The sequence below is a fragment of the Centrocercus urophasianus genome, unplaced genomic scaffold, assembly GCF_019232065.1.
Source record: "Centrocercus urophasianus isolate 14NV4802_14NV808 unplaced genomic scaffold, USGS_Curo_1.0 seq_63, whole genome shotgun sequence".
In the NCBI taxonomy this organism is placed as follows: domain Eukaryota; kingdom Metazoa; phylum Chordata; class Aves; order Galliformes; family Phasianidae; genus Centrocercus; species Centrocercus urophasianus.
The window spans coordinates 336496-348064 of NW_024885233.1; the positions used below are offsets into that span (position 1 = coordinate 336496).

The 11569-nt window shown below is 38.2% G+C and overlaps 1 protein-coding gene across 2 annotated transcripts in view; it reads left to right on the top strand.

Annotated features, from left to right (window-relative positions):
• The window catches only part of BUB1B (BUB1 mitotic checkpoint serine/threonine kinase B), a 23767-nt gene extending 12436 nt beyond the window's left edge, over window positions 1-11331 (top strand). For both annotated transcript variants that reach the window (XM_042836807.1, XM_042836808.1), the window contains exons 15-24: window positions 333-435; window positions 1864-2150; window positions 3017-3186; window positions 4254-4400; window positions 4608-4720; window positions 4984-5145; window positions 5843-5985; window positions 6682-6853; window positions 7215-7321; window positions 10774-11331. In XM_042836807.1, coding sequence (XP_042692741.1) covers window positions 333-435; window positions 1864-2150; window positions 3017-3186; window positions 4254-4400; window positions 4608-4720; window positions 4984-5145; window positions 5843-5985; window positions 6682-6853; window positions 7215-7321; window positions 10774-10960 — 1591 coding nt within the window. In that variant the 3' untranslated portion in view covers window positions 10961-11331. The remainder of the gene's footprint in view (window positions 1-332; window positions 436-1863; window positions 2151-3016; window positions 3187-4253; window positions 4401-4607; window positions 4721-4983; window positions 5146-5842; window positions 5986-6681; window positions 6854-7214; window positions 7322-10773) is intronic.
• Window positions 11332-11569: the final 238 nt, after the last annotated feature.

An 11569-nucleotide genomic window follows, 5' to 3' on the forward strand; every position in this document is an offset into this window, starting at 1 on the left:
GGACGGGAGGTAAAACAGAAGTATCAAACTACTTTCTCTAACACCTGACTTACAGGCTCTTATATGGTTGTGGGCTTTTTTATTTGTATTTTTTTTCTCTTTGTGCTACTTGTGATGCCTGTAATGAAAGGACATTGTCCTGCTGTTCCTCTTAGGTTTGGAACTATTCAGAATGTTTTGTAAGCTTTCTTTATTCTGGAGAGCATATATTATGGTTTATTGTAGTAATGGAGTAGAAAGTTGTAGGTTGAAATATTTGATAGATAAAACTCTTGACAAGAGTCTGTAGTATTCCAACCTTCAACAAATATTTAATGCTGTATAACTCTTAGTCATTCTACAGATCATGCCCAGAAAACTGCTCGGCGCCCTCTTGCTGTTCGCAAACCTTCAGATTCTATCACTGCGAAAGAAAACATACCACCAGAAGCCTGTGTAAGGAAACAGCTGACACTGTGGTAGATCTCCTGTCTGGGAGAAATGGGAATAGGACATTCTACTGCTGAATTGAGTGAAACTGGCTGGACTAACCTGAGATAAGCAAGGATCCTAAGTCACTGCCTAGCATGGCAATAGAATTGGGTGATGTTCATAGAAGTGTAGAATCATTTTAAAATTGCACTGGAAAATTCATGTTTATATTAGGCCTTAAGGTGGCTGTTACAATAATGGTAAGGAATCCTCCTAAATTTTAAGCAACAGATTAATGGCCAGGACTCTTCACTCCAAAATTTTAAGAAGTTGTATGTTTGAGTACAACTTCTAAACACTGTCTCCGACTCATCCATTTTCTTGCTACTCATCCACACAAACATCTCAGATTCTGTCACTTGGAGAGCTGCATATTTGACTATTCTAAACCTCTGTACTTGTTTCTTAAGCTGTTGTGATTCCCCTTCTTTGTGTGTGAGTTTTGCAGATTTGTAAAGCTTTCAGAGGCAGAAGTCGCTGTCTTGCTAAGGATTTAACTACTGCATGCTGCAATGTATCTTTAGACTGGTTCTGGAAATCTCACTTTAAACAGTGAGAGGATTTTATTTTGAACTGAGAAGGATTTTACAGACAGTTGCAATATGAAATACAAGTAGAGTTTAAGTAATTCATGGTAAGCTTCGTGTTAAATTTGGTTCTAGAGTCAGTCTGGATGTCTGCTTACTTTAGTTTTCACGTATGCCTTTCCATGGCCAACATTTTAGTCAGCACTTAAATAATACGCTTGTAATTGAACTGAGAGGCACTTCTGGGGTGTTAGAGCAAGCAGCCTTTAAGTATGTGGCATCTCTGCAATGCTTTAGAATGTAATTCTGATGGGCTTTCTAGTTGGGGGGGGAAACATATGCAAGTAGATTACAGTTAGGTTTCAATAACTCGATTGGAATAAATGATGTAAATGGAATGTGCAAAGACTGAGTGTCAGAGTCAAGCTGGAAGGTGATGGAGTGGAAGACAGGGAAGAAAAATGCTTTTCATATTGATGAGGTGAGGGATAACTGTGGGACTGGAATGACTAGAAGAGTCAGCAGGAGGGGGTTGAAGACAGTAAAGAAATAACACAGTATATGGGAGGTACTTGACTAGTTTAAAACCCCAGTGAATAAATTCTATTCTTACACTTGTAGATAAGCTTAAAAAAGAGCAAATGTGACTTAATGTGACAGATTTAATATTTGCTTGTATGACATGTCATGGGTTCCTTTTTTCTTGGAAGGAAGTTACGTTTGAAGCACATCTTGGCAGAACTTCTGAATTTCCCAGTGGAGAGAGAGGAGAAGTGGAAGACAGCTTTTCAGTTTTAAATTAGAAATGTATGTATAATTTGACATAAAAGCTACAGGCTTTTCAATCTTCTTCTACCTGTTTCAGGATGAGCAGCATGGAATTGAACCTTTGACTGAAGATGCAATTGTGACAGGCTCCTACAAGCACAAAAGCCTTTGTGCCAACCCAGAAGACACGTGTGACTTTGTTAGGGCTGCCCATCTGGCCTCAACTCCCTTTCATGGGGTGGTAGCTCAGAGAGTCCCAGCTCCTGCTTATTCACAGAGTGTTCTAAAGGAAGACTGTCCAGAACCCAAGAGTGCACCTCTGGATGAGAAAACACCAGTTTGTGAGGCAACATACAGCGAAGCTCTCTGTGTAAATAAACTGAGGTAATTAATAGCACTACACTGTAAGCTGTTTTTCCTGTGTCTTGTCAGTTGTGATTTTACTACTGTTTTTGAAGAAATTATTTTCTTTTACAGTGAATGCTGTTTCCCTAGGTCATGGTCCATTTTGCTCTGAGCAATTTTGAGCAGTAACAGGAAACTTGTTTAGCTTTCCAGCATTGCTGTTGAGGAACTTGACTCTATGCTTTTTCTACCAGTTAATTTGTGAAGAATTTCTTAAATATATTCTGTCTTTGTAACCAGGGATGAAAAGATGACTAATTGGTTTTTTTTTTTTTTTGTACTTGTTGGTTTCACTGGTCATTTTAATATATAGAAGTGGATCGGGTGAGCATATCTGAGATTTCCTCTACAGAGAAAGAAAGAAGGAAAGAAAAAATTGCTAAATAACCTGCTGTTTCTTACCCCTGTAAAGAAGAGAGCACCTGTTGTATGGTATCTTCTTAGTTCACAACTGAATTTGATGTGCTAGTTGTTAGTATGTAAACATGTTTACCAAGCTGAAGGTGTTTGTTTACTTGGCAAGTTTCCTGGAAGCCATGCTGATTATAATTAGGAGGGAAGAGCAAGAATGATTCTTTGTTAGCTAAGGGAGGAATAAAGATTCAGTGCATCTTCTATTGTACTAGTCATATTTAATGGAAGAGTCATTTGTAGACAGAGATTCTGAACATAAGCTGGAGGAAGCAGACTTGAGGTTTCAACATAGCTGTCCATTTTCCAGTAAGGCTAGGAACAGACTTTTTTCTACAAGAAGTCTGGGAACACACAATATACTTTCAGTAGGCTGCAGTGATTTAAACCCTGCATTTTTTGAAAGTCTGAGTAGTTGATGTCTTTGTTTACAGCCCAATCATGGAAGCAAGTCTGGAGGATACTCGTTTGTCGGGTTCTTCTGTCTCTTCAGGATCTTCTCTTTCCTCTGTTACACAAATATCCACAATTAAATACCTGCACATCCCTGAGAAACTGGAACTTGCTCAGAGCTTGCCTGCTGAACTAATTGCTGATTCTGGAGGTACCAGAAAATTTTGGCTACAAGAAAATGTGAAACTAAGAGCTTTGTTTCTTGTTACAGATCTTTGTTAAAGCTTAGAATAGGAATGGTGAGAGCCTTCAAAACCTAGCCAGTATAATTAAGCTTGTATTATTTTCAGAGTGTTTAATCTGCTTTGTCTTTTGATTTCAATTTATACATTTTAATTAAAACTATGTGTTTGAAAGTTCTTAGTGTATCTACTTTTGGTAACAATGTTGTTGTATGGATATAGACCAGGTGATCCAACAAGTCTGTTGTACTGCTCATATTCCATAATGAAGTTTGCTCAGAACCTGGAATCAGAGTAAAAAATAAGCATGCTTAACATAGGGTCATGGTTGAAACCTGTTAACTGCACTGCGACTATTACTAGTTTATAGTGTTTGAGAAAGGATGTTGGCAGAAACCTTTAGTGCTCTTGTGTTTTGCTCTGCCTGATGTTGAAGGCCAACACTTCTCAGGCTTTGTATAGATGGATTCATCTATTGAATGACATCTTCTGTTCTGCCATGCAGGAAAAACAAGCTCAGAACTGCACATTGTTTTCTTGAAGGTTTTCTGGGAAGTGTAAACCATTAAATTCTTGTTGCAGAGAGCACCAGATTTGGTGTCCAACTTTTTCCTAAATAAAAACCCTACTGTATTCAAAGAAGTGAATTACAATCAAACCCTTCGTTTAAAAATCACAAACTGATTGTCTGCTCTAGATACAGATTTTAGAAAAGGACTGTTAGTTCGGAAAATAATGGATTTGGATTGTACTGGGGCTGCACAGATGAACCTCATCTAATTCATAGCTTTCTCACAAAAGGAATGTTTTACAGTACATTAATGGTAGTGTTGCTGAAACCTCATAATGAGGTACTGTGTAAGGCAGTTTCAAAGATAAGTGTTATGTTCGTTTTGTAGAATAATGAAACTACTGGGAACAGATTACTATACTTGCAAATGGAAAGCCAATATCCAGGTAGATTTTTTTTCTCAACAGAAGCTTTTCAGAGTCTCAATACTCCTATTGGGCTGATCTGTTTTTACTGTCTTTCTAGGTGATGGTACAACTCAGTTGTTGTGGAATGCTGAACAGCGTAAAAAGCTTCTAGATCCCATGCCAGAGTCACTGACTACTTCTCCACGTTTTCATTTGGAGACTGGATCTCTGCCTGTCATTGAGTTTGAGAAAGACATTGAGCTAGGTAGGTATCCCAGACACTGGGGAGTGCAAGGGACCTCACTTATCTTGTAATTGGTTTGAAATGCACTTTTTATTCAGCCACAGTTTTATGTGGTGAAGATGGGGAACAGAATGAACGTATCCATAGTATGTTATATACAGAATGAACGTGTACATATTTGGACATATACTTGATGTGATGGCTCACGAATGTGAAATTTCATAACAGGAAATGAGACTTACTGTATCAAACGGGAATATTGGACCAATGAAGAATACAAAATGCTTTTTGCTATTCCAGTGAACTTTCTTCAATTAGATGCAAAGGGATTTGCCATAAAGGTAAGATAACGCTTTTGTGCATGAAGTGTGAAATGTTAAATTCATATCATGAGATATACGATATGCATTAACTTCATCGTGATTTCAGGAATGCCACACGTAAGATTTGCCATACCTCGTGTCCTCTTACTGATACAGATTGAAGGTTTCTGACTGTGGAAAAAATGTTCCTTGATAAAGTGGTGTTTAAAAAAGGGAAAGAAGGATATGAACAACTTTTTGCTTTAATCCTAAAACAAATGTTCTTATGTATCCTCTTGTAGGTGTATTCTCAGGCTGTTCCTTGGGATTTTTATATCATGCTTCAACTACAGGAGCGTTTGAATGCTGACTTTGACCAAAGCTTCAGTGAAAACTGTAGCTGTTTCTTGTACCAAGACGGCTGTGCTATTCTGCACAGGAATATAAATCGCTTCACACTTGGGGTCAGTACAGATAAAGTACAGCTGTAGGAGGCCATGAACACTTCCATAGGGTACCATCAGTGAGTTTCAGGCACTGCTGACTGAATAAATGCATTTCTGCAATCTAGATCTTCTATTTTGTTTTACCTACATATAAATTAAGATTGTCTATTCTAGCTTTAGTTAGAGCTGTTTTCTGATTTGTAGATCATGTGCTGCTTTGGGAAAAAAGCAGTTCTTCACTATTTTTTATTCGTAAGTGATAAACAATCTGAGCCAAGAACTGTGTAACTTTTGCATTTAACACTATTTATGGTTTAGCTTGGCATCTTTTAATGAGTTCCAGTCTGCTTTTGAAAGGTCACAGCACTTTAGTGCCTTGTTCAAGGATTTACATTTTAAATAAAGTCTAGAAAGTTCTCTTTGGATTGTTGCATATAAATTAAATAGGTTATAAATAAAACAGTAATTTCAGCCTTCAGTTCAATTTCCTCCTCCTGAGCTTTTGTCCTCTTCTGAGTAATAGTGTCTTCTGCGAGCTCATGGTTACTTTCTGTCTATACTGTTCATGGGCAAAATCTGGTTTTACTGAATTTAGGGTAGGACCATTATCTCTGTACAGATGAGTGGGGTGAGAGGGGGTGGAAAGGTGAGCTATAAATATTTGTTAATCTGAGGTAGAATGGCATATAAATGCATGTTTATTTCCTGTTTTCAGGATGTTATTTTTGGCTGCAAGTCCATTAAAGACGAAGTTATTCTACTAGTTGTTTATAATCTTCTGGGTGTGGTAGAGAAACTCCACAAAGCAGAGATTGTCCATGGAGATCTGAGGCCAGAAATATTCTTTCTGGGAGACAGGTTAGGTTATATGTACGAATTGAATCAACCTTTCTTTCACTGTCTGCCTCCTTCCAAGAAATGGTGTAGAATGATGCTGTAAAATGTATATGATACTAAGTAAAATGTTTTTGCCAGTGTTCCCGAATTTCTGCTTTACAAACATACCAGACAGCTAACTGAATGTCGTAAATAACTTGGTCCTGCATAAAACAAGAAATTAGACAGAACAGGTGATCTGTTTATATTAGTGGCTTGGCAGTATACTGCCTTCTACACGAGTACTTTCCCTCCCACCCTTTCAGTTTGTGCTCACTGGTGTGTAGACGAGGAAAGGTTTAATGAAGTATTATAATATTTAAGTCTTTCTCATGTAAAAGGATTTTGAATTCCTGAAGGAGAGGGAAAAGTGCTAGAAACAAGCTTACTTTCCTGTTCCGCTAACTATGTTTCAGAGAACTGTGGTGAATATAAAAGCTGCAACATCTGTAACCCATTAGTATTTCTTATTGCTTACTCTGGAGATACTGGTATCAGCTTCAGGCTGCCAGCTGCTTTCCCTTTCACATGCTGTTTGTTCAGAAGTAGTTCTTAAGCTAACCATGAGAGGGAAGTATTGGCATAGATAAAGCTCACATATACTACACATGGTTTTTTTTTTTGTTTTTTTTTTTTTAAAGTTGTATTTCTTCCTGCTTGATTTGTTTTCTTTCTCAGGATCTGTGATCCATTTGCTAATAATGAGATGACAAGAGCTCTGAAGATAGTGGATTTCTCTCACAGTCTGGATTTAAGACTGCAGTCTCACGTAAGCTTACTCAGCAGCTTTCCAATATCTCAGACCCCTCATGGACAGCAGCTTCTGGCGAAAAGTTGCCTTCCTTATCAGGTAAATACATCTGGCAGGGTATCTTAGTGTCTGTGTTTCCTTTTCAAAATCTTTGCATTTAAAAGAACTTACAGGAAACTCCAATACTGAATAAAGAGAATTTATCATCTGATTTGTTTTTGGCGTTAACTGAAGGGACTTAGCAACTCCAGAACAGTGCTGCTGAGTGTCTGTGACTGCTCTATCTATTTAAGAGTGTAGAGTTAAACCAGAATTCCACTTTTGAAGAAGTTGAACTACTTAACTCCTGAAGATTCTGATGCAAAGACCAATTCATAATTAAATGTGTAAAAGCACAATATTAGAAATCTGTAGTGGACTGCAGGAATCAAATGAAATTGAACTTTGTTGTTACTTGCAGGCAGACTTGGTTGGCATTGCAGATATAGCCCATTTGATGCTGTTTGGTGAGCATGTCCAGGTCTATCAGGAGAACTCCATTTGGAAGATCAGCCAAAATGTATCCAAGTAAGTCTGTTTTCAGAGGAGGCTGCTGTGAAGGAATGTACTTCCTTCAATTTCCTTCATTTTCTTTACAGTTGTAAAAAGCTTAGAACACAGACTTTAGATAAGTGCTGTGAGGGCTTAATTTTTGAAACTCCCACACTGCATGAATCTGGAGTAGCTTTAGTGCTATGCAGGTGGCAGTTTTAAGCTGAATAAGGGCTGTACAGGCCAGTTACAATGCTGATCATTTGTTTGGCTTGTCTTTCAGACCTGACTGTCTTAGTCTCTCTTCTGACTCGACAGGCCAAGCTTTGGAAGTGTGAGGGTAGTGAGGAAAAAAAATTGCATGGGCATTTTGCTTTAGAAATGGTGATTTGGATTTTCTGTATTCTTCATTCTAGGCTCTATTGAAGGGCTAAAACACTAAGCCACTGCTTTTCTTTCTACAACAGCTGCAGAAGCAATATTAATCTTATACGTGTACAGGAAGGAAAACCAATTAAGGCAACCACTTTTTGGGAAGTGATGGTTTTTGTCCTCAGTTATTAATTAATACTGCTCCCTTTTAGATGCATGTTTTGGCTACAAAACTGTCTTCATACACCCTTTATTTATTCTTACACAAAATGCTTATTTATTTCACTAGTCATATCCTATAGAATTTCTCAGCCTTAGCATTTCCTTAGGATTTTCCAGAGCTCTGCTTGTAACAGAAATTTCCTGAGAACGGTCTGCATTCAGGATCTTGGTATATTAGCTATAGTCAGTTTAGATGTCCTTCTGTAACCATTTCTTCAAGAAAACCTGCGGCAGATTTGGGATTTGTCCAGTTCCCTAGCAACCTGCATTACTTACGCTTCTTAGTTTGTTGTAGTCAACCATTAGGGGGAAAAAAAAATCTAATTTCAAGCTTTGTGCAGGGATATAAAAGCTCTCCCCTCTTTACTCTACATTTCTGTTTTTTTACACACAGTGATACCGGTAGTTACAAAGCTATAGCAAGCTTCTGCTGAATATTGACCATACATTCAGTGTTGTACGCTGTAGCTAGGGATATTGTATGCACTAGGCACAAAATCACCAAGAGTAATTCATCTCTTTGGTTATGAATATCAGTGATTTATAGGTTGGCAGTAAACCTGCATTTTATAATACTGTAGTTTCAGAAATACTGAGGGGAAAACACACAGCAGCTAAGCTCTTGATGGAAACTGGCTTTTGTTCTCTACTGTCTTTGAGTAAATCTGACGCCCTGAGAAGTAGAATTCCCATACATTCATTTCTCTCAGGACGCAATCTTTTTTTTTTTTTTTTTTTTATTTCTTTTTGTGATGCTTTGTTGGGATGGTAGGATACAATTCTGGGAAGTGTTGTTTTTTATATCTCGTATTCTTTCTTGGATTTTTTTCATTCTACAAGAGATGAAATTGAGCTACAGCAGGTGAAGCCAAACAAGGCCTGAGCTAAGAAAGGGTGTTAGGGACCTCATCTGGGTGTGGATATCGAGGAAAAATAGCAGTAACTCTAGTAACTGGACTGGGATGATGTGAGTAGTGGGTGTAGAAATGAATAGTGTGGAAGGGTTGGCCTGACCATTATGGGGAGTTTAGAAAGGAGGGGTCAGCTGAAAGGAATTTGGGTCACAGCTGTAGACTTGAATTGAAAGAAAAGAGGTTTTGGGTGGAGGTGGGGTACAGAGATGCTTGAGTAGAAAGGGCACTGAAAGCTGTGAGGGGTTAGAGGAATTTTAAGGAAGGAGAAGGCAAAGCTTGGGCATATGATTTTAACACTGAACCCAGCTTGTAGTGGTTCATCTTTTACTTAGATACATTAGTTTATGAATTCTTTTTTTGAAGTTGTCAATAGAAATAAAGAATTTAACCTTTCTGTTCTGGTGGTGATGGTTTGTTTTGTTTTGTTTTTTTTTTTACATTGCTACTAAAATGGAAGAAAGGATGAATGATTTCTTGCAATTCTTGATACTGAAAACCTTAAGCACTTATCAGTTCAGTCCAGCAGGCTTGTATGTATCAACAGCATCAATGGGGCAGTTCATTACGCAGGAATGAGCAATCTGCACAGAATCTTTTTTGTTTGCCAGATTCTACATTCACGCTTAGATCTTTCGGTGTGTCTGGTTCTTATTAACAGCTGGTGACTTTTCCTCCACCCAATTTAAAGCTTTCAGTAAGTTCTCAAGTAATCTTTGGCAAGTTAGTTTACTGCTGCAGGGTGTCTTCATCAACCAGAACTGCCTGTGCAGTGAAAGGGCTTCACTCTGAGAGGAGTTAGTTGATGGATATTCATTAATGCTGTGTTTTATCCTTGCAAGTCAAGAATTGTAAAACAAGGTGCAAAAATGGCCTTGGAGGGCTAATGGCGCTCAAAGCAGCACCCCTTCCCCTTCAGAAGCTGACAGAATGAATACCAATTGCTTAATTTGAGGTATTAAATATTTCTGGGAAGGTAGAACGTAAATTCTGATCAAGTTCTTTTCGTTCTTGAGTATTAATATAAGGCTGACTTAATCTCTTTTTTAGGGAAGTGGAGTTTTAACATGTTACTGTTATTAGAGGATGAGTACAGAGACATTTTGGTTCCAACAGTGTTGGGTTTTTTTTTTCTTTCTTTTTTTTTTTCTTTTCAGTTTTTCTATTTTCACCACGTTATTTTAGGGAGCTTCATCTGTGCAGGCTGATAAAAGTTATCATGAAGAAGCTGTTTGAAGTTCTAGACTATTTTTATCACTCAGTTCCTTAAACATCCCTACCAACACATAACATCTTCTGCTCTGTGTCTTACTTGCTGGGAAGGAAATAGCCTCCTGTCTTTTGGGTTCTGTATGACTGCATTATCTTAAATGTAAGAGTTATCAGTGTAATAGAGAATCTGGCTTGAACTGAGACTGTGGCTGCTGTTCTGAGTCACTTGCACAAAATAGAGGCTGATAATTTCTTCAGAAGCCACTGTAACTCCTGGCTTAAAGTCACGAGCTGCGCAGTCTGTAGTCTTCAGTGTGACACTGAAAGACAAAACAGTAGCTCTCATACCAATTCTCTTTGCATTTTATGAGTCACTTTGCCTTTTTATTCAAGCTGTAAGTCTATATCTGTGAAACAGAGGGTTTATTAATTGCCTTTGAAATACTTCTGTAGGAGAACTCTAGAAGAAAGAAAGAGGGGTGAAATAAGGGAGTTAAATCTGACTCTAAGCCACACATCAGGTATGCTAGGACGAGTAACTGTAAAAAAGTTCTAGAGCTGTGAAACTATGCACAAGCCTACTGGGGAAAAAGAAAGGAACCCAAACAAACTGAACTATATTGTTAGTTTTCATGTTATTTCCATGTGAGTGAAAATACTGTTTTAGACCTGGTCTTCCCAGGGCGTTTAATGCTGAATTTAAATGGAAGTACTGACTAATGAGTCATGTGTGCGTACTCGTTTCACTGAAAGTTTCTTGGTTTATTTTAGGACTGTTGGCTGTGATTTCTGGGGTAAATTTTTCCGGCAAATTCTGAATGCAGATGGTAAGTCCACAGTGCTGCTGCTGAGAGGATTGAGAGAGGAAATAAGTGACATGTTTGACAGCTGCTTCCAAGAACATCTTTGTGAATCCTTAGCAGCGCTGGGAGATGCATTGTGCCTCGAGAAGTTCTGATTTCACAGAGGAGTAATCTGTTCTGTATTATAGAGGGGAAGTTGTTGTTAACATCTTTATTTTTTTTCAACTGTAAGCATGAGCAGTGATTGTAGCCAATTCTACAGTACTTCACACAGGAGTCACCAAAGAATATCACATCAGTGCCTAGATATCCTGAAACTGTTATGTGACCTAGTCTGTGCCCACGCAGTTTGCCAGGAAAAATAGATTGTCCTAACTGCCCCCCTACTCCTTTGTTATAGCTCCTTAAAAATGTTTTAGTGCCTTGTTCATGCTGCGTTCCCAGAAGTTCTCAGTCCTACATTTAGATTGTCTGTAGTACTGTTTTTTATCATTGTTTCCTTAATAAAGTTGTATCTTGATTGCAACTCTGTCTCTTAAGCGTTCCTGTCAGATTGTTCAAAAGGTTTGATTTACTGTCCACTTTGGCCTTGCTGGGAATTGTCTTCAACTACTAGGTGTGAAAGCATCTCACTTAGTGGCAGCTTTCATAACCATGCGGAATTTCCTGGGCACTTGAACGTTTCTACTTGAAATATGCTCTCATGGATGCTCATCACAGGAAAATAATGAAGACATAAGTGGAAAAAGGTGCATAGTTACATT